The following is a 24,270-nucleotide window of genomic DNA, read 5'->3' on the forward strand; positions in this document are numbered from 1 at the left end:
TGCTATATCTCACGAGTCCTTCCATCAGTTTGACTTGTTAGTTTGTGTATTTGGTCGAAATCAGTAATTTACACCTGTACAATCTATCGATAATTCACATCAACTACGACGATTTTGATAAAAAAATGGTCAAAACAAACATGGGGATAGAATGTTTAATAGTATCAATAGTCAAATGTATTAGAAATATGATAATATTCCTTTATTACGTACTCACATGTCTTATTGTTGTTAACTTCTGAAACCTTAATTGTTAATTTAAAAGGTTGCATATAATAGAAAATGTTTAATGAGATCCATGTAAATGCCAAGAAAATAATATTCATCGAAAACAGATGATAAATTTCCACAAGTTTGTAGTTTTTTCAAATTAAGGGCTACTGTTCAAGAGAGGGGAGAAAAAATTTGTTTCTGAGAAAAATAAATAGTATATTGTGGTGTGAGTAGCCTCCGGATTGCGAATAATAACTATGGTAGTGGTTTAAATACCTTATTCTTGCAATCCGATTGTTGTCTTCACAACTAGTTTCAACCTGCTAGGAGGTCATCATCAGGTGTGTACAAGGATGATATTACTTCATATGAAGGTTGTCAGTAACAGTTTTTTTACATTCACACAAACACACGACGAATAAACACATAGTGCGCACACATATACGGCCGATAAAAACATCGAACTTGACAAGCGGACCCGTGTTGAAAATGTGGAAGTTGCGTCTAGACTGTTGGGTAAACAGCTGGTCAGCGATAAGAAAACGCGCGTGATGCTTGACCAGCTGTTTACCCTACAGTCTAGACGCAACTTCCGCATTTTCAACACGGGTCTGCTTGTCAAGTTCGATGTTTTTATCGGCCGTATATGTGTGCGCACTATGTGTTTTTTTCGTCGTGTGTTTGTGTGAATGTAAAAAAACTGTTACTGACGACCTTCATATGAAGTAATATCATCCTTGTACACACCTGATGATGACCTCCTAGCAGGTTGAAACTAGTTGTGAAGACAACAATCGGATTGCAAGAATAAGGTATTTAAACCAATAGTTAAAATAGTATTATCATCAGGGTGTTCATGTAGAAGGAACTGCGAACTGTGTGAAACAGGAATTCTGTGCTGTTTTGTATTAACCTGAAAGATACCTATGAAGAAGAGACCTTTGAATTTCACAATTAGATTACATGACTGATTCTATGATTATGATCTGTAGGCATGACTTTTACAGAATTATATGGGGATCAACCTCTAGAATCTCTAATCTCTAGATGTGGGAATCTCTCCATATCAGTTTTTATTACATATTCTACACAAGTTTATAATAGGAAGTTTATCGGTAGTTTGAAAGAAAATAATTACTATTATAATTTTATATCAGTGTAGTTGCAAATATAAAGGAAGATGTTTGTTACTACATATCGAACAGCAAGTATGTATGACGACATTAATTAATTATGGTCCTTGGCCTTCATTCAACTTCTATTGTTAATCAAGAGGATTCTACCATTTTATTTAATTTTAGTTGTAAAAGCATAATATTACCATACTAGTAAATAAATATAAAAAAATATATGCAAATTTGGATTTCTACTATAAAACACAAAATTAATAAGTAAAATGATATTTTTCATTTTACATAAATCACTTTTATACAAGTTTCCTTTTAACTGCCAATTGATTTGCCAAAGGAGTTTAGGAAATGTAGAATACGATAGTGAGGAGAAAGTTTAAAACTGTAAGCAATAATACACTCGTAGTTTAGTATTTGAAATATTTTTCTTGGGTAATTTGAAATACTATTGCTTTTTCAAATCGAAGTATGACACATATGATTTTTCTATAAAAATATTAATTTTGCAATGCAGTACTCACCCAAGTAAGGGAATTAAAGCAGCAGTAAACTACAGTGTGTTCAGGATATAGTCCTGGATTCTTACTTGAAGATAATGTGTCAGGATGTTTATTTAGGAAGCAAAATATATGGAGAGCAAGTGTATAGGTTACCTTTGGAGGTCTCTGTAGGTAGTTTTTGTGATAGGTAAGTCAACTTTTCCTTTAGTTCCTAATAATACTAAAGTCACAATACTATAAGTTTAGTTAAACTCCTTCCAACTGTTCCAATACAAGCAGTGCTTAGTAACAAACAATAGCAACATTTTATCTCAGAATATTGTACAATTTTTGCCATACTACATTCTACAATTCAGGTTGAGATTGGTTTATGATTAGCCATCTACACTTGTAAACACAAGAAAACTATTTCAGTTAAATACAACAGACCAGCAACATTCTAAAAAAAAATTGATTTAGAAGCAAATTACACTACATTGTTTAGTTTTTTTTTTTATAACTGTTGCATATTTTTTACATCGAGCCATTAATTCAGCTTACACACTGATTACACATCAAATGTCATCAACTGTTATAATACAAAAGACAATACAGTATTAACTTTATGTCAGTTTAAGATAAATAGAAACATGGCTAACTACAGTATATGTACTTGTCTGTATTACACGGTAAATTTTTCAACCCAGCACTATTTGTTCATCATATGTTTTTTTTTACTATTGGTTATAAATTTCCTAAGTGGTTTTGTCTTACATAGTAATAAACAACTTAAAAATATATTACCAAAGTTACTCAGATATTTATTCTCCAACGTTGCAATGGCAACCCTTGGTCTGGGATTTATTTAAACCACAATCATTTGCCTTTTTTGGTCAAATAAATCCCTCAAAAATTTAAAATACAATGTAAAAAAATAAATATGAATTCTATTTGTGTTTTGTAGCCTGTCGGTTTTATTATTTTATTTTTGATTAGTGACAACTGTGAAAGATTTGTGCTTTTTACATTTTTAGGATTTGGTTCATTGCTAAGCTTTTACTGTGGAAAAAAACCCATTATATTATACACTACACTATTTTAATCACAACATGCATGGACTGTATTTGATTTAGATTACTCTTATATAGTTGTAGTTTAAATCAATATAATTAAATATAGTATACAGTAGACTCTCGCTCGTCCGGATCGGCCTTGTCCGGACTCCCGCTAGTCAGGATCGGAAATGGTTTTTTTTTTAGTGGCACAGTACAGTAGAAATCCGATTATATGAGCTAAACGGGACCGAGACTACCTCGGATAATCAAAAACTCGGATAACACGGCGGTAAAAATTATAGGTTATAAGTAGACAAAAATCATATTGAAACTGGAGAATACGGTTTATTATCACAGTAATAAGTGATTTAATTTATGATTAAATAAAAAGATATTTCTCAACCAACACGTACCAACAATTAATTTATAAGCGGTGGAACTCAATTTTCAAGGCTATCAATACTGTGGACCTGGAACAAAATTGAAAAAAAAAACGCTATATACAGTACTGTATTTGCCTTGGAAAACCAAACAAAAAATAATTAAAAAAAAATAATAATAAATGTGCGGCTTGGATACTCGGACCTGGGATGGTCACATTTTGCGTCTTCAGGCTTTCTTTGCAAAATCTGCAATAATCATACAGAACAGTAGCCGACTGTAATTTATTATGATGAGTTTCAACTTGTTTTAGACGCTCCCGTTTGTATTAGCGCATGTTTTGATGAAACCGCTTGGTGTAACGGCAAAATTTACAAATATTTGCTCGACTCTCGAAAGTCCAGATTTTTTGTAATCCGGACCGGACGTCTGCCACATTAGTCCTGATGAGCAAGAGTCTACTGTATTATTTTATTGGAAAATTAAAGTTAAAAAATATCATTCTAACACTCTTGGGGATGCTCACCATTAAATAGAACCAATATTAATTACACTTTATGTACCTTTTAGAATATTCACTACCTTTTTGAACTAGTTATATTCACCCAGAATAACATTTTATAAAGATGATCTTTTCTGTATACAATCTTTCTATACTATTATCAATAAGCTAATCAGTAAATCGCTAAATAGTTCTTAAAGTGGATACAAACCAACACACTTGTAGGGATATAAAAAAATCAAATATTAAAGAGGATTTAAAATTTTTATAATATGTTCTTTGAGAAATAGAACAATGTAACTTAAAAAAGCATAGGGAACTCAAATTATTGAGTTATCAAATACAGTGTGTAAATTAAGTATTGAAACAAATGTATTTTTAAAACCGAAATAGATAGAAATATTCTGTTTGTGGCAATAATTGTAAACAAATGTTCCGCAATTTTTTACACCAAAATTTATTTTTACCCCCCCCTAACAGGGTAGGGGGTGACTTATTTAAAAAAAATAGGAACCCCTATTGAGTGACCCCTAATTTTGAAGGATTTGTCAAAAGAAACACAATGAAGCAAACCCGAGGTGGATATCTCACCCCTAGCCAAAACGGCAGGTATTCCAAAATTAGATTTACTGTATATGAAAAAGCATCAGTTTCACAAATAATGGAAACAAATCTGTATTTTTGAAACCGAAATAGATAGAAATATTCTGTTTGTAGAATTGATTGTTACATACGTTCCGCAATTTTTTACAACAATATTTTTTCAACCTCTTTAACAACGTAGGGGGTGGGGGTGACTTATTTTTTTAAATAACAACCCCTATTGGGTGACCCCTCATTTTTAAGGGGTTTGTTAAAAGAAAAACAAAGACGCAAACTCGAGGTAGATATTTCACCCCTAGCCTAAATGGCTGGTATTCCAAAATGTAATTTATATGAAAAAGCACCCATTTTGGAATACCAGCCATTTTGGCTGGGGGTGAGATATTCACCTCGGACTTGCACCATTGTGTTTCTTTTGACAAACCCTTCAAAATGAGGGGTCACATATTAGGGGTTGCTGTTTGAAAAAAATAAGTCACCCCCTACCCCATACGCTGTAAGGAGGGTAAAAACTATTTTTGTTGTAAAAAGTTGCGGAACCTTTGTTAACAATTATTTCCACAAACAGAATATTTCTATCTATTTCGGTTTAAAAAATACAGATTTGTTTCAATACTTAATTTACACACTGTATAGCTAGTTTAATTTTCCTTAGGCACATTGTAATGCTAATACGTTTTAATGTGATTCTGTTGAATACATGCCTAATGCTATGGATTTATCTTTTTTTTTTATTTTTTGTGTCTTGGGTTGAATAAGTTATTCTACTAAGCCATGTTGATAGACAATAAATAGGTTCACTAATACGTAGTTGAACTCTTCATTTATTTGTCAAACATCTTTTATTTCTCTGTTGCATTGCCGAGATGTCCAGTGGACTGTACGCTCCTCGTTCTTATGATCTTCTTTAAGAGGTAAGTTTAAGAGGTAAGAGGGTGTAAATATTGATTTAACAATCAAGGTTTCTGCAAGCAAAAATATTGAGAATTACAGCCAAAATACAGGATTTCATTAGAGAAAGTCTGCCAATTAGTAAATTTCATACCCAATGCACAATAAGTAGTATGTGTTATTCAGAAAAGCCACTATCGGGTATTAGTGCTTTTGTTTGAGAAGTTGCCATAAAAATACCTAGCGTGAGAAGCAGTGACAACCATTTTGTAGCATGATACTGATTCTCGATATGTGCTTTGTATATTGATTTCAGACTGTCAACATTTTCTTTAAATTAAATCTGAAATATTGAAAAGATTACATTTACACACTACTTTGTCTTTTGGAGCAATGTTAAAATGTACTCTATGGGAAAAAGTACAAATTCATATTTCACCTATCAAAAATATTAATGGGGGACAGACGCTTGGTATTTAGTACCATCTTTATTATAAAACTGAAGACCACATTTCACAAACTATTTCTATTAGTATACTGTTTTCCTGTATTTTTTGCTAGCTGCCTCAGTGATGCATCTTTATTTACGAGGGCTATCCAGAAAGTAGATTACGTTTTTGTCTGTATCCGCTAGGGGCGGGGCTAGCGCGACCATCTTGGTGTTAAATTTGTTATGCAGCTCAGTCGGCATCTAGCCGTGCTAGTAAGAGGTTTCTGTTGTACTCTGTTGAGTTACTGTGACAGGTTAAAATATCTGTGTTAATTGAAAATGCCGCGAACTGTGACGTGCGTGCAAAAAAAAAAAATGAATGGACTCTTTGGTTACAGTTTGGTAACCAAGCTTTTCGGTTATGATCTCGTGCAACAAACTTCGTGAAATTTGTGGAAAACCCATAGAGAGTTCTATTATTGTGAACTTTTGAGTTTTACGGACATCGGCATAAACTTTTTCGACAAGTTCAGCAGTCACAATGCTGGATCTTCCACTTCGCTGTTTGTCGTGAACGTTAGTTTGGCCATTTTTAAATTTGATGACCCACTGACGAACTCCACCTTCAGTAATAATGTTTTCCCCATAAACCTCACAAAGTTGCTGATAGATTTTCATCGGTTTACAGTCTTTTGCAGTCAAAAACCTTATAACTGCACGCACTTCACAGTTCGCGGCATTTTCAATTAACACAGACATTTTAAACTGTCACAGTAACTCAACAGAGTACAGCAGAAACCTCTTACTAGCACGGCTAGATGCCGACTGAGCTGCATAAGGAACCAAGACCAAGATGGTTGCGCTAGCCCCGCCCCTAGCGGATACTGACAAAAACGTAATCTACTTTCTGGATAGCCCTTGTACTATGGGTTTTAATGACTTAAGATTACGACATTGTGTACAATATGTTGTATAAATAGCATCAATAAGTTACTTGAGTATGATAAAATGTTTTCAAATAATTTGTTGTATTAAATATTTTAGACAGTTTTTTTTTTATATTGTTTGTAATGCAAACTAAAAATTGTTGGAAAAATACATAAGTATGTTTTAAAATGTTTATCGTCCCAAACAAATAACACATTAGTGGGTCCCATAGTATCCTAATTAATTATGTAAAATGCCAACAAAGATTTTTATTTAATTTAATTTAATTATTTTTACCATAGAAGTAGCTTAAAAGGAGATATATAGAATCTTTCTAAGTTAGACTAAAAACCACAAAACTATAATTTCAAAATAAATTATGAGGAACTCTAAATTTGAACCTAAAAGTTTTCTTTGTAAATTTGTATACCATTGAATAAAGTATTAATTTTAAATACTTGTTGTTTTATTTAATACTGTTAACCTAGAATGTAACCTCTTTTATATATGTACGTGCAAACAGCTTTATACGGTTGTACTAGTTAAGGAATAGCTAATGTTTAATAAATTTAGCCAAGTAAATGTGAAAAACTGGACAAGCTGTAGTGAAATGTAATAACAAAAATACAATTCCATCATAAACTATTTTTTTCTATAGTGTAGAATAGGGAAATTGAGCAGACTTCTTCAGATTTGCCAAAGACACTGATACTGATGGCACCACATTATTGTCCACTTAACAGAACTCAATTTAACCTTGAAAACTATCAATGGTTCAATGTAATATTTCAAAGTGCTTATAAAATAAAAGCAAGTATTTTTTTATCTCAATTAATGCTACTAGCCTCTTAGCATAGTAGAACATGTATTGCCCTACCAAAATAAGTGGTGTGAGCAAAAATATTAATTTAATTTTCTGTTAAAACACTAATGACATATACACATTTATATAACTTTTACTTTCTGACCAAATATCCAGTGTAAAATTGTAAATAGACGTTTTATACAACTAAAATAACTTTAAACTATCTACAGTTCGATCAGTTCTTAATTATTATTTACTAGTATTGAAATGTGTTTTGGTCTGTCTTTAGTTGTTCAACTTAGTTCTGTGATTAAATACTTTAAAGTGCTTCCTCTTAGCAATTAATATTCATCAATATTATTCAGTATGATAGGTTGTGATTGTGAGACAAGAATATGTTTATAAAGGTAAGTAATAAATTACACAAATTGCTTGAAAAATATTTTTACTTATAAATTAAGTTTATTTTTGTTATTTACCTTGAGTCTTCAACATTTACAACAGAGATAAAGTTTTAGTTATCTTTTTTCTTAATTGACAAATAGATCTAAATAAAGATACATTTTTCAAATAAAACTTCCAAAGCCTACATTGAGGGGATATTCAAATTGTGCCTCCTCAATTTATATACTGATCGACAGAATTACTTAACTGCATGTTTCATGAATATTATTTTAGCTTTAGTTTTTTTTAGCTGTTCATGAACACTGTTTGTGTTAAAGTCTACTTACAAGTTGATGTTTGACCACCTGTTTATGCCCAATGTTCATTTACAACGTTTATAATATTAACGGTTATGACTATAGTTCTGGTGGCTCTTTCCATAACCGTATATTGAGACTTTGTATATGTTTGCACTTGATTAGAGAATTCCTGAAAAAAGCAAAAATAAAACAGGTTTATTTCTTTTGAATAGATAATCCACATATTTAAATGAACTATTGCGATCAAAGACCATTGATCCATCAAGACTTATTATTGAACTATCAGAAAAAGTGTTATAGTTCAATTTTTTTTTAGTAGGCCTAGTAAAAGTAAACTTTTATAATTACTTTGTTTAGTCATGATGATAATATATTTGAATAAAAATTAGTCTTAAAACCAAAACAACCATATAAAAGAATTTTTTGTCATACTGCAGAAAAACAGATTTCAATACAGACTTTGTGGGTCTAAAGTAGCTCTTATCTACTAGCAGAAATCAGCTGGAGTCGAATACGTCAACATTTTACTCACTTTTAAAATTCAATTGTAAGCAAATGGTTGGTATCAGAAGTAACAGAGTTTTGTATCGATTGTTTTCAATCCATTTTAGTTGATTGTTCTAATATTTTCGACTGAATTTAAATTTGTTTAAGTTGAATGTAAGAAGATGGATAACAGTGGAAACAATTTTTACTGAAAGCCCAAGAAATTCAAGAAAATTATTGATCAATAGTTCAACATATCAATCTTTATTGATAGTATAATGGAACACCAATACAATAATAATAAATGGAATTATTCAATACCTTACTAAACAGCTGCTTGTTCACCATAGCAAAATTGAAAACAAGATGGACTTTATTTTAAGAGCTCATCTTTAGATCCAAAGTATTTTTGTTTTGTAACTTAGTTTGCTTAAATAATGATGTATTATGATGAGAAATATAGTTCATCACACAGGCAAAAAGTGACTTTTCAACCCTCGCTCATTTTCCGACTATTAAACTTGAGCTTGTGTTGAAAAGAGACACTTTACACCCAAGTGATGAAATATACTATTATATTTCCAAGGGTTATATACTAATTTAAGGATTTGTATTACCTGCTGGAAGGCTGACTGAAAGGATCTCTTTGTATTCTTGCAATATCGTCAGAATTCCTGCAAATTAATAGTGCCAAAGATGCCTTTCGGATCTCATCCAACTGATCTGAAAATTAAATAATGCTATATGTTCTTTTAAACTGCTTAGCTAATTTTACCTTTGTAAATTAGGTACTAACTTTATTTTTGGGACGCCATTGTATTTCTTTAAAAAATCACAAATAATAAAACTGTCCAATTATTGTGTATACAAATTATGAGGAAAATACCTTGCCGCTAAACCAGTAGAGTTCACTGATATATTATTCTTACTGCTGGTTTTAATTTGTTATGATGTATACATGTAGCATACATAGCATACAGGTAAATTATGTGTACTCATTGTTAAACTGACATAACAGAATATCTCCATTTGTACACAAGGGAGTCACTGTATTTTCAATTTTAATAATTATAATCATAGATTGAAGTTGCCAAGCTTGGTGTGTGTCAATAATATTTCTTTAGCAATCAAGATATGTAGTACAGGTAAAATTATACTAAAATACCAGTAGAAAACATAAAAATTAGTCCATTCATGAAACTTAAAGGACTTCAGGAAACGTAGTAATTACCATTAGGTTTTGAAATCTGAAGAGTCCCTAGTGATTGTGGGGGTGGAAGTACCATTTTATGGGGGTTAAAGTTTATGGGGGGTAGTGATTTTGAGAAAATTTTTTTTTATGTTATCCAAGCAAGTGAGGTGTCGTTTTCTATGTTTCTTAGGATGCAGAATCGAAATATAACAAAATAAAAGCAATACAACCAACAGTTTATTAGAAAATGACTAATTTTTTAATGAAAAACTAAATATAACAAATTAATTAAGGTAAAATAATCCAGTTAATATCAATTACTGTATTACAAAATTGACTATGAGTCTGTGTCATATGTTAAAGTTGTGAGAAAAATTAACCAAGAAACTGGTAGTTTCGCCTCTTTAACCACCACGTGTCATATTGTTCATCAGCTACTTATGCATCTTCACCATCCATGGAATGGCGAGGTTCTCTAACTCGTTCTTCTCCATCGTCGTCTTGACTTGACACTGACAGCTAAGTATGTGAAGCAAAAATATTTCAGTTCTGGCGGTGATCCTGCAACTTAGGGTGAAGATAATATATAAGACCAAGAATGTAAAAACCACTCGGACCCAAATTTTAAGGACCTTGGTCGCCCGTAATGACGTCGTCAATATGTTGATCGTAAGAGGATGCTGGGTCGCTATGAATTAATAAATGCCTTAACCGATTTTAATGAATTTTGGCTTACAAGTGCTTGAATACGATATCTAATCCCAGTTTGTCAATGGTCGAGTTTGATAAGGCCATTTCAAAATGGCGGCCGTTAATCACTAAAATAATTAAAAATTTTTTAGTGTTTTGTTTTATCAACTCTCTCCAGAAATCTGCAGCAATCTTTCATTTTCCTTGCAATGAAAGGTTGTGATGCCGTTTCTGCATTTCATGGAATAGGCAAAATACCCCCACCGCAGCAAACCTGCAGATTAAGTGAGTTTCCATTTGCCTGATTTGATTTTAAATTAAATCTATTTCAATAACTTTAAGTTTAATTAGTGTTGACTAGGTTTGCTGCTACGGGGAGGGTAATAAAGTGAGTTTTTAAATTAAAATATATATAGGTTAAAATAAATAAATTTTCCAAGTTTTATCAAAATATAACCAATAACTAGCAAAATATCCAATCATGGTATTCAAAATGGCTTAGAGAGAAATTCGAAAATTTTAGGTTTAGAGGGGCAAACATGAGAAAACCCAATTTTTACCCCATAAATCCCCCAGAAAACCCTGTTCTCATGGTTCGATCATGCTGGTTCGCTAACTCGTTCGAGTAAACTTAGGTTTACACGTTTTTACCAAATTTCATCAACATAGGGTCATTTTTGCTTGAGTTATCGTTCTGACGTTCTTAAAAAAGTACACGTCTACAGTCATTAACGCTGTTAAAGTTTGATGTTATATCATATAGAAAAGGACAAAAAATCTTAAGATTGATTTTAACGAGTTCTTAATCCAGCATGGGAACGGGGTTTTTGGGGGGATTTATGGGGTCAAAATTGGGTTTTGTCATGAAACCCTCTACACATAAAATTTTCCAATTTCTCTCTAAACAATTGTGGATACCATGATGATTTTGAATACCTTAAAAACCAATAATTTTGTTTATTGAAGTGTTTTTGTACGAATATTGGTTACCTACCGAGAAAATTCCAAAATTGTAAATTTATCATTCTCATTTTATTCTTATGGAGAATAAGTAAACTGTTGTAGTTTGCTCGTTTAAGGATATATTTTGATAAAACTTGGCAAATTTATTTATCTTGAGCTTGGCTATTAATATTTCAATAAAAAAAACACACTTTATTATCCTCTCCGTAGCAGCAAACCTAGGTACTAATTAAACTCAATTGAAATTTATTTAATTGAAAATAAAATCAGGCAAAAGGAAACTCACTTAATCTGCAGGTTTGCTGCAGTGGGGGTATTTTGCCTATTCCAGGAAATACAGAGACGGCATCACGACCTATGATTGCAAGGAAAATGAAAGATTGCTGCAGATTTCTGGAGAGAGTTGATAAAACAAAACACTAAACAATTTTAAATTATTTTAGTGATTAACGGCCGCCATTTTGAAATGACCTAATCAAACTCGACCATTGACAAACTGGGATTATATATTGTATTCAAGCACTTGTAAGCCAAATTTGATTAAAATCGGTTTAGGCGTTTTGGTATTACAGTATAACCAATTCATAGCGACCAAGCACCCTCTTACGAGCGCCATATTGATGACGTCATTACGGGCGACCAAGGTCCTTAAAAATTGGGGTCCGAGTGGTTTTACATTCTTGGTCTCATATATTATCTTCACCCTAAGTTGCAGGATCACCACCAGAACGGAAATATTTTTCTACTACCCATACTCACTTAGCTGTCAGTGTCAAGTCAAGACGACGATGGAGAAGAACGAGTTAGAGAACCTCACCATTCCATGGATGGTGATGATGCATCAGTAGCTGAAGAACAATACGACACGTGGTGGTTAAAGAGGCGAAACTACCAGTTTCTTGATTAATTTTCCTCACAACTTTAACATGTGACACAGTCTCATGTTCAGTTTTGTAATAATTGATATCAACTGGATTATTTTACCTTAATTTATTTGTCATATTTAGTTTTTCATTAAAAATTAGTCTTTTTCTGATAAACTGTTGGTTGTATTGCTTTTATTATGTTATATTTCGATTCTGCATCCTAAGAAACATAGAAAACGACACCTCACTTGCTTGGATCCCATAAATAAATATTTTCTCAAAATCACTACCCCCATAAACTTTAACCCCCATAAAATGGTACTTCCACCCCCACAATCACTAGGGACTCTTCAGATTTCAAAACCTAATGGTAATTACTACGTTTCCTGCAAGTTTCATGAATGGACTAATTTTTATGTTTTCTTAGGTGAGTTTTACCTGTACTAATGTTAAATAGAAGTAATGTAAACATATTCATATCATTGATTTATTGTTGTCTTATACTACGTTCGAGATAAGACATTTTTAAAGTAAGAAGATTTGTTGCCTAAGTTTTACTGGTTGTCCGTTTACTGTTACTGTTCTTAGTTGTCCGATAAATGGTTAGGAACAGTTTGACCTACAGTACTACTTCAGATGAATAAATAATTAACTTTGCAAAACTACTATAGCTGTCCCCTGTGTTTTTAGTTTTATGGCTTGTTAAATTGTTAACAACCACATCACATTGTCAATAGTTTTGACTATGAAATTGACATTTTTGAGGTTCGTTTGAGGCGGATCTAACAATGAACAAACTTGATGCTGGATATTTCAACATCCCTGTTGTGGTTTCCTTTCAAGAATTCAATAGTAATGTAATTTATTATCTAAACTTGACATTACATGTCCCAATTATCATACAACTTTTGTGTGATAACACAAAAAAGAAACAAAAAAACTAAAAAAAGATCAAGGAATTTACTTGACTCTTATTTTATCTTAATTCAAACTCAGCAATATGCCTACCAAGTCTAAATGATCCCGGTTGGCCCCCAAATTCATAGAAGAACCTGTCTCCATTCCTCCATCTACGAAACTGCTCCGCTACAATGCATTGGAACACAGGTCCTACCAAAGCATTTGGCACCAGGTCTTCCATAACTCCTCCCACATACAGGTCTACGTCATCCACATGTTCATAGAAGTGCTCTAGTTGTTTCCATGCCTACACAAAACATGTAATATATAAAACCATAAAATATATTCTTCATTTTTTAAGTTTATTTTTGGTGATGGTAAGTTAACGTTTTTTGAGGGATTACTTTTCAGACATTTTCCATCATGATCTATACAAAAACCAAGTTTTCATTCTTATCAGGTAAGAAAGTACTTAAAACCTAATAAGATTAGTACCCAAATCGGCCGACCTTAGGTGTTGAAACTAACCGCTCATTTTTCTAATTCAAAAACTTGTTTGCTTCACATTGGACGAACACACAATTATTTTTTGTTTTCTGTTACCTAGTTGGGCATTGATTGAGGTTCATTTCATCGTTCTTTGTCCTGTTCTACGCCTTCAGTCAGGTAGCCAGACATAACTTAACCTTATATGGACCAGCTGTCGCCAATTCTTTATTAAGAAAGGGCATAGTGGTGTAAACCACTCATAGATTGTGCTGGTGTCTAGAATTCTATTTTCTACCTAATTTTTTGTTGATAACCAAGGTGATGAATCATTCCACTAGTTTGACTTGGTAAAATGGTTCATGTATTCAACAGGAATTTTTAATTTAGATGAGCACAATCTGTCTGTGGCTCACATCAACTACGACGATTTAGATTTAAACTGGTGACAACTTTAACATGGGGGCAGAATGTCTAGTTGTATCAATAGTCAAAGCTTCTACATACAAAGAATACTCCTTGAATTTTATATTGGAACTGAAATCAACGACCTTTTGACTAGGTAAGCATTATTATAGCTACCACAGAGAAGGTACAGAGGAAACATTCAGTGGCACATTCAAGTGGTGTCTAGCACTAGTGGCAGGTGTCTAGGGAAATGTCCAACAACACCCTCCTCGCCCTCTCATGTACTACAACGCCCACGGTGGAGGAAGACCCTGTTCCCTGTGCGATAGGAATTTCCACACAGTGCTCTTCCTTGCTCGTCACGAGTATATTTCCGGCACAACATACTAGAGCTGAAAGCGCACGGTTGTGCCGTAAGTATGTTTCCTCTGTACCCTGCATCTCTGTGCACCTACCCAGCTTCATGTGTACTAATGATTTAAAAATGGACACTACAACAGAGAAGTGTATGAAAATATGTGACTGCTATAGAACTAATTAGAACTGAGTAACCAATTGTAAACTAACCGATTTGGTCATGGTATCCTCAAATTCGTGGAAGTGCCTTGCTCGTCTCATACCACATGCTTTCCGCACGGTGTTGTAGCTCGGTAGTCCATGATCTCTCCCTCTCATGATGTCAGTGCTCTCTAGGTCAATGCCAAACTTACGACCCTCTGGTCGGAACAGTAAGTTGGTAATCTAGAAAATCAAAACGGTTCCTAGACAACAGACAATATCCACACTTGGCAAGGATATTTAACCTAATTTATGATATAAAATCTCTATAATGTTCTCATGAGTTATAAGAAATTTAAAACATTATTGGAATTCCGCTCATCACTGCCTAACGTTTTAGATTTACAGAATATGTTGTCCTTTTTGTTCTGAAATCACCTCTTAAATACCTCTACACCTTTATTTCTGGTTCTTCTAACACTATATTAATGTTCCTTTTAGTTAATCGGCAACAGTATTGTATTTCCTCGTTCAAAATTTGACTCTCCAGATCAGAGAAGGATGGACTTGAGATCACTGCTAAACAGTTAAACTCTTTAGTAAAATACAATAAGTAATTTTTCCTACAGTTACTCAACAATGTACATGTTCTTTCACTGATTTGAGAAAGCAAAGTGGCCAATTCGCTCATCAGTGAGACAATGTTACATTGTCTCACTCTAATTACTTTGTCTCACTCTAGATTTGCAACGTGAAGGCACAAAATAGTGAGCGTGTAACATGCAGACAAGGTCGTATGCGCGCGAAATACGTTGGCAGCACTGGCTGTAAATCAGCTGGTCAGCTGTTGTACTGTTGTATCACTAAATGTCATATTAAAAGTTCATTTCTGTGTTAAAATATGTTACGTTTCTTTACCAATTTATTTGTTTTATGGTATCTGTAGGAAAAATATAATGTGCAACTCGAGTGCAAAGTGCAATTGCCTCACTCGAGAAATCATTCCTCACTCGCCTACGGCTTGTGAGTGAGTATTTCTCTCGAGTGAGTCAATTGCTCACTTTGCTCACTATTTGCACAAATAACTATTCTTTCTTGTATTCAATCTTTTGTTGAAATATTTTTCAATTCTACCTTGTGGTTTGTTCTCAACACTTCACTTTCTTACAATACTCTACCTGATGAGTGAAGTAGGGATCCATCTGATTAGCAGCTTGCCTTGAAAGTCCTCTCAGAAGACTATCAAACTTGTCTTCTTCTAAAACAACAGCAGGTCGGTTGAGTAGGTCTGACAGTGGCCGAGAGGACTGTGGGCACTCCCCTACTTCCATTGGAAACCTGTAAAATATACACATAATATTCAATGTATACAAATTAATTATTTTGATGAAAAACAAATAACAAGTTTTGTTTTCTAAATACTTCTCTCCCATCTCTTAGTATACATGGTTGAGTGGTTAAGGTGTTCTCCTGACCATCAAAAAGTATCGGTTTGATCCTGAGAAGTCAGTAGGTTTTTCATTATATTAGAAAAAGGGCTTGGAAACTGGAGGAGGTTACTTGTTAATTGGGTTTTAATGAATAATTCGGGCTACAAATATTCAGATTTTAGTCAGTTAAAAATCCATACAGGTCATCTCACTCCACTGTAAATTAATCTCACAATCATAGGTATTCAGCTTAAAATAAGTCAGCTCAAAGTAATAATAATTTTGTATTGGCCTATCCTACTGTGAAATAAAATTTATATTGTTAGTGAAGTGTTAAATATGTCATGGGAACTTAGCGGCAGTTTGGTATCCATGGAGGATATGAAAATTCCTTTAAGGTTGATTGAGTCAGTCATACGTTTCTCCCTTTCCTAAAAATAATCAGGATTATGATCTTAACATAAAATATTGGTTATAAACTAGGCTTCACCTTTTGTTACTAAAAATATATTAGTTGAACCATAAATAAAATAAAAAGGTCTGTCCTCATTTAACTGTCTTAACTCACATTTAACAATATTTCAAAATGCACTCATTTAGACGTAGAAATACTCGTACTTACTGAATTCGACCAGGTACAATGCTATGAAGAGATCTATAAGCTGCTGTTGTAAAAATGTTAAGGGTTCCAGGATTCACATGTTCGTTGTACCCAAATCCATAACCCAGATTGCGGGGAAACAGTTTGTATTTAATCGTGTTTTCAAGACCTGAAACACAATCAAAAAAGTCCAGTATAAGTTTATTTGTAGAATGTGAAATAAACCATCAAACCTTGCAATTGATTATTTTATTAATTCAGCCAATCTCTTTTGGCAAACAGATTTTGTTGGATAAAAAGAGATGACATGTCATGTTATTTAACATTAATTGTATGATTCATTATGTTTTAGGGCTGACTAAGGAAATCAGAGTCTTTTTATATTCTTCTCTTGGGGTTCCTGACAGCTCGACTTCCTAAATAAACTGGGCAATCGGTTATTTTTTCATGTTTATTTTCATTTAAATGCACCTGGTACAATGAAAAGCTACAATACAATTCTAACATTAATATTAAAAATAAAAATAATAAAAATTGGGATAAAATACAAAGAAACAAAATATAAAAAATATACTGTAACAGTCTACAAAGTTGGCATTTATTATCTAAATTACTAAATTACATGAGGGAATAGTACTAAAGTAGCTTCAATAATCCTTACAATGGGAAAATCCATACAAGTAAAACTAAACTATTTCTATTGTAGCAGAAGAATTGTTAAATTCAACTAATTGTTGTTACCTCTTTAGTAATGTACCTTGAAAATGAAAATGAGATCTTTAAAGTTTTCTGAATACCATAACCATATTCAATCATTTATCATAAGCAATGTCATATGTAATGTAATGCCTTGGTAAATGGTACCAGTAAATGTAAAGGAATCAAATAAATACCTAACAGTAACGGCAAAAAGTGACTATAAGTGATATGTTGGTACTGAGCAATCAGTATTCTCCGAGCTTCCTGGAAGATTCGTTCATCGGACCAGTGTGAGTTGAGCAGGTAGAGTTGATCTGCCAACATGTTATGTTCTCTGAGGAAGATTGTATGCAGCACTGTCAACGAAGGCTGCTGGTTCACTCTCACGTCTCCTGTTATCAAATAATAACAAATAAAAGTCATTTAATATAACTAGAACTTTAGTTCCATGACACAAAGTAAATTGTGTTAAACGGTATGATATAATAGTTTTTAGCAATTTAAATTGTTGCATCTACTATTATCGTAATTGTCAAAAGAAGGTAAAAATCAAAAGAGGATTTAAGATTTTTTTTGTGAACCTTTGTTGAACTTAATAGTATATCTCTAGAAACAAGGCAACCAACTAACTGTAATGGTGTTTTAAAAAAAAGTCTTTATTGTGATCAGTTTCTTTATTTCCTTTGCTTTTCAAAGGTTATTTTACCAACTTAAATTGGAACTTGGTAAATAATCAAAAAGAAATCCCCACTATTTCAATTGTTTTTATAAGTCTGGGGTAAAAACAAGATCGTTTTTTGTGTGATCCAAGTTTGTTTTCTCATATCAATAAACTGGTATGTCAATTCTAGAACCTTAATTACATGGTTTTTAAAAGTGTTAAGCCTTTATAGCAGCTAAGCCAAACTTTAACTACATAGTAACAAGATAAAGCCTTTACCTGCCAAGAAACAAGTATCGTTGGGGAATTTGGCGAATTGACATGCCATTTTGGCATTTTTGACATTAGGTAAGAATTCTCTTCCATCTTCAAGTTCTTGTATTTTTAGTCTGCCTCGATTAAATGTCCTTAAAGAATTAGATTCCTCTCTACTCTTGCCATAAACCATGGATAGATCTAAAAAGTGGGTTTGGAGCGAAATCTGAAATTTAATTCAAAGTACTTTGTATATCTAGGACTTAGGATAAAATGAGTATTGAATGGTTCAACTTAGTAATATTAAAACAAATCACTAGTTAATGTTACAAGAATAGAACTATTATCTCACCTTTTTATACCATATTTTAATGCTGTTTGTTCTCAAAGAGATACACAAATTGGAAATGAAGAAAAACCAATGCTGTAATAGTTTAAGATAGCACAAAATTCATTTGTTTGTGGATTAAAATATACAACAGGGAGACTAACTTAATAGTTTTTTTTATTTGCCATCTCTCATCAATAATCTTTTTCTACTTATTGATAGTAAAATAATCTATCGAGTCACATTTTAATTTTTGAGACGATGAGATGTTCGGAAGTACAGTTTTTCTAAGAATTGTAAAATGTGAATGAATTCTCTTTTATTTGGCAATCGTCAAAGAATATTGTCTATATGAAATTGCTGAGCAATATTCTCTTTTTGAAAAATTTAGCTTTATTAAACAATTCAGTTGTAAAACTGCTAAGATCAGGAAATTAGACAGTTACCTGCTGAGGCGGACTATCTATGCAGCCATGTTCATTGATGGTTGCTGATCTTTCGAAAGCAAAGCATGTCTGGCCAAACTCTTTGTAAAACTTGTCATTTTCTGGGATCTCTACCACGAGGCAATGAGGAGGAAGAAAAGGCGATTCCAGCAAATGACCACCCTTCGTACAACAGTCTGGAGCTTGAAGTAGACAAAGAGAAAAGTGAATTTGTAAATTAACAAAGATGAATATCAGAAAACATAATTTAATACAGAAAGAGCTGAGACAAAATCTACTCTCCCAAGTTAGATCCTCTTTCTTCACAACCTAAGTCCTAAGTGATGCTTCGTTCTAAGTCAACCCACTTTATTGTATTCAAAATGTTGAGTCATGTTTCTCACCAAGTTAGATTATATTTTTTGATACCCAAAGTATTGAGTCATATCCCCCCCCCCACCCCGTAGCTATCATTACAGCTACGCTAACAGACAATATAAAAAGAATACAAAACAAATTTGTCCACCTAGGACTACCCATCTTGCAGAAAATTCCTCCCAACTTAAGTTAATCTTAATTCCTGGCATCCAACATTGCAGAACATTTTCTTCGCTTAGTTAAGAATCAATTCTCGAATCTCGCTCCTTGGGAGGAACATTCATTGATATCAATACCTACTTAAAAATGCTACACCTCAGTAAGTGACATTCAGTTCCAAGGAGTGATTTTTTGTTAACTGGATGTGTGTGTACCTATTTGCGTTCCCATTATTTATATTTTTACTTTTTGTTGTGGTAACCAATTTGAACACAGACATGATAGAATATTAGTACTTTTCAATTTGTAAAATATACTTGCTGACTATAGAAGTTGGTAAATCAATAAACACAAGCATACCTCGATTAGTCTTTATGAGAGATACGTCGTGAGCCAGAAACTGTCCCCAGGTCATGACGGCCAAGCTGTTGATGCCGTCACTGATGGCGTGTTCGGGGAACAGATGGGTTCGTAGTTCTCGTGCCAAAGGTAACTGCTTCCCAGTTACTGATATAGGTAAACCACCCAGAGCTGAAAGACATATTGCAGCAAACAAGTTTTTTTGATTTGCAGTGGTAAATTATATATCTTCTTAGAGTATGAACGATTTTATCTTGTTTATCATCCTATAAGAGTTGCAGATACCACGCGTAAATTTCAAGCGTTTACCTACCTGATACTAGTAAACGGGGTTAAAAGGTTTGAAAACATTACTACTCAATTATATACAGCACTGAAATCGACCCCAAAAACAATGCATTTAGTTGCCGCTAAAGTCCTACTAGCACAAAAGTAATCAAGAGATGAACAATTTGAATATAGGAATGTATGAAAACACGATGCACTATTAATACTCTTTACGAGATATTTCAATATTCCTTCAATGCAACAGCTGAAAATTAAATAAAATAATTTTAACGTTAACTAACTACAATGACTGAGACGACTTATTTTTTAGTATAATATTCCTCCATACTGATCCATTCTTCAGTCAAAATGCATTATACAGGTTGTTCAAAAAAGGGGACATAATTTACCTAGCGATTTCTTTGGTCAAAATAAACAAAAAAGGTGTGCATAAACATGTGTCCTATTATATCTCGTTCCGTTCAGCGTCTTTCTGCCTCTATGTGTTTCTACAAAACATGCATAACTTCTAAACGGCTATGTTGAGATTCTGTAAAAATGCTCATTTTAATAATTGCCTAATTTGTCTAAAATTAGGGTAAAAGCTCTTAAACAGTTTCAAAACGGCGGCTGTTTTAAATTTGTTATGCTAAGTTTAATAAAACCCGTTAAAATATCACAAAAAATTTAATTTCAGGCTCATTGCATAAGTAAAAAAAATATTAGCATCAGAGAATCTATTGAGGTTAATACTCTTTCTTTCATTGAATTTACCAATCAGCCGTTTTTGTCACATTATATACAAGACAAAAGACATGAAATGAAATGAAAATCCTTCTTTATGGTATTTTTATGCAACTCCCAAGCACTACTATACTCACCATTGGAGTACCGGGCAGGCAAGATGCGCACTAGGGTGGTGTTAACCATCCCGAAGGCTGGGTACCAGAGGTTGTTGCAGGAACCGTCCAGAGATCGATACCGGGCATTGCGGTCACAATGGACCCGAGGGAAGCAACGGGCAGGCCAGGAGTACGGTTTGGGTCCCCCGGGCACTCTATGTGGCGGATTAGGCCTTGGGTATTCATATTGACTGCTGACCACACTATCACAAAAAATTGGATACATGTAAAACTCCATTAGCTCCTTTGGTTAAATTACCAAGTAGCTTTCTACTTCAATACAAACAATTTGCATACAAATTTGGTTCAATGCTTAGGCCAACTTACTATTAATGCCGTTATTTAAATTATAACGAATAATGTATCAAATATTATGTCAATTTCACAATTAATTGTATACATAACTAAACATTCGATAGCAAGAGAATACACAGCTTAACTACGAATAATAGTTGGTTATGCTGCAGATGTTTTGAAAATGAAAAATAAAAATATTTTGCTTTTTTGGACGAACTACATTTTATTAAACAACAATTTGGTTTTAGTGTTTCGAGACACTTAATTAGCCTATTTAATGCGCAAGCTATAAAGGTAATACTATGAAATAGCTAAGTTTACTTTTTAGCCTTACTTAAGCTATTGCTAAATTGCCTTTTGAACACCGGATGGGTCAAAACGATAACGGGGAGTTTCAAATTTAAAAAAGGCTAAAAAACATTAATTTCTATAAACAGCATTATGCTGTTAACAAACAAACAGCAATATTCTTATTAAATATACTCATTTATAGAAACATTAAGGTTTGTTTGGTAAATTATATAAACTAAATACAATCACTAATATACATAAAATTACATGCAGTAATTAAAGAAACTTTGAGTGTAATACAGGGTGTCACGTAAGTAAACCTCCAAACTCCGGGGAATGGTTCTATGAATCAGAATAAACATAAACTAAAAAATAAAATTTTCCCAAAAACATCGTTAACCAGATATTTTCAATTTTTTGTACATACACGTTTTCATGTTTAATTTTTTCCAACCGATCTTTATGAAACCTCGTATGCACTTTAAGGTAGACAAAACCTATGAAAGAAAAAATATCAAGTCGGTCCAATTAGAAATTTTAAAATGGCGGCCATTTTAAATTTTTTAGCTTAAACTACTGAAAAATGGTAAATTCTATGAAAAAATATCAAGAACACTTGTATTTATAATTTTAAATTCCCTATCAAACGACACACCGTTTAAAAAGAGTCGAATAAGAAATAGCTGAAACATTAAGATTTTTAGTTGTACACTAAGGCAAAACTAGGCGAACCCTGGCTATCATAACCAGAAGCTTTATTTATTTATTTGTATGCTTGGCCTTGTTTCGCTTTATTTTGTGCTACATATAGAATTAACTATTTCTCGGCTACTGCCATACAAATCTTCCCCAAATCTTATTGGGAACAAATCTCATCATACTATGTTAAATCATTAGGTTTCCTGATTTTATGGGAAATTGTTTGGATATCTTTACTTGAATTCATCTGAAAAGCTGGCTATTTCCACTATTAAGTAGTTTTACTAATTAAAATTCAATCTGAGAATTCATTATTTTATCGTATATGCAGCTCTACGCTACATGGTGGCCGACAAATGTTTTACTGTAACTAAGCCATTGACACGAAAAGTAAGTTACCTGATGGTGTAAAACAGCAGTAGAGTCTTCACCGACATCGAGGCTGATGGGAGATTGGCCGTGAAAAGTCTTCAGTGCAGCTACAGCGTTGGCTGGATGCGGGCCACTTTACAGATCTAGGGTAATGAGCCCTTCATAGGGGCTCACTAAATACTCCCCCCACTTTCTAGAGAGGTTCTAACCCGAAACGACAAACCCAATTGTCCATTACCAACTAACCTGAAGCAGTTTCAATTATAATAAATTGAACGCTACAAAATAATACAACCTATGGAATAGCTTACCAAATATACTGAGGTAGAATTGATATTCGTGTGGCAAAGTAGAATTATGTGACAAACATTATGAGACAACACGAAAAATAGTTATTTAATTTGACAGATTTAGCGCAGCCTAAGAGTAGCCACTAAGATAGAAGTGGTTAAAAAACTTTAAACATATTAACGTTTTTTAAATTATGACAGACTACCAAATTATCAACGCTATGAAATTAGTTTTTTTTTTTAATAATTGTCTGAAAAATACTGCTGATTTAAAATAGAGGATTGAAGGTACGAGTTTCTGCTTATGGACTGTTGCTCTTTATGTGAGATAATACATTATCATTATCTCACACTTTTATCCAAATTCTGACCGTGGAGGTAAACGTGACCAAACTTAAAAGACCTTGAATGTATAATTTCGAATCAGAAAACGGTACCCCTTCACGAAACCAGAGTCCTAATGTAGCCTACAAAGATTCATTAATTTTCGCATTTCACGTTTTCAAAGGGGTAATATTCAATAGTTGTGAGCACAGTTTCATAATTTAGCTTATTAGGAGCTATGTGCAGTTGAAGTGTGCATTTAGTGGAAATAGGTGATTATTACAGGATTCTACAAACAAATAGAATTTGAAAATATACATTGAACATGAATGTTTTAATTGTTACAAAAACATCCTGCGATTTTTCATTGAAGAAATCTTCTTGAGATCTTCTCTTTAATGGAACCACATTTCGCCCGTGAATGCGTCCTGACTTGCTTTTCTAAATTAATAATTGCAATATAAAACATCTTTTTCAAAATAATACTACACAATTTACTTTACAATGATGAAAGTTCCATGATTGTGTATACGCTATTAGCAAGATTTGAAATCTTACAAATAACCTACCTTCAGTATCCAACGCTTACAATTATCAATAACTGGAAATGGAATGATGAAAACTTCGACCATCTGGAAGCAGCCAAGATTGCTACGAGATGTTGTGAACGGTCCGCGGGGTTTAATCACTAATTTGAGCGACTTCTCAGAGCGACTAAGATTGCCCGGTTGGTCAGACAATAGCCACTACCCCGCCTCCAATCTCATCCCCTCGCCACCCTTCACTGAGCGGTGATTGAGATTATAAGGAGCTCCTAGTTTATTCAAATATCGAACTGTCTGAAGAATGTTTCTGTTATTTAAGGAACTGAATCCAACGTTATTTTATGTGCATTTTAATTCTTCTTCGATATGAAACTCACT

General features: G+C 33.2%; 1 protein-coding gene across 1 annotated transcript; it reads right to left on the minus strand.

Moving 5' to 3' along the window:
* Positions 1–9,219: 9,219 nt before the first annotated feature.
* Positions 9,220–22,798, minus strand: LOC128998935 (peroxidase-like). Its single transcript, XM_054425292.1, has 11 exons — positions 22,761–22,798; positions 21,054–21,277; positions 19,906–20,076; positions 19,030–19,211; positions 18,280–18,481; positions 17,534–17,731; positions 16,662–16,809; positions 15,788–15,947; positions 14,679–14,852; positions 13,326–13,524; positions 9,220–9,329 (listed from the first exon to the last, which is right to left on the minus strand). The coding sequence occupies exons 1-11, from the start codon at positions 22,796–22,798 to the stop codon at positions 9,220–9,222; spliced, it is 1,806 nt and encodes a 601-aa protein (XP_054281267.1).
* Between the last annotated feature and the right edge of the window lie 1,472 nt (positions 22,799–24,270).

Source organism: Macrosteles quadrilineatus, unplaced genomic scaffold, assembly GCF_028750875.1.
Source record: "Macrosteles quadrilineatus isolate MER2022 unplaced genomic scaffold, UCM_ALF_1.0 Scaffold_7__1_contigs__length_78375512, whole genome shotgun sequence".
In the NCBI taxonomy this organism is placed as follows: domain Eukaryota; kingdom Metazoa; phylum Arthropoda; class Insecta; order Hemiptera; family Cicadellidae; genus Macrosteles; species Macrosteles quadrilineatus.

Coding starts and splice junctions, on each gene's coding strand:
- LOC128998935 (XM_054425292.1), bottom strand. CDS start 22,798: ATGTCGGTGAAGACTCTACTGCTGTTTTACACCATCAG. Junction 21,278..22,760: donor CTGCTGTTTTACACCATCAG/GTAACTTACTTT, acceptor TTTTTGTGATAG/TGTGGTCAGCAGTCAATATG. Junction 15,948..16,661: donor ATTGTACCTGGTCGAATTCA/GTAAGTACGAGT, acceptor TATATTTTACAG/GTTTCCAATGGAAGTAGGGG.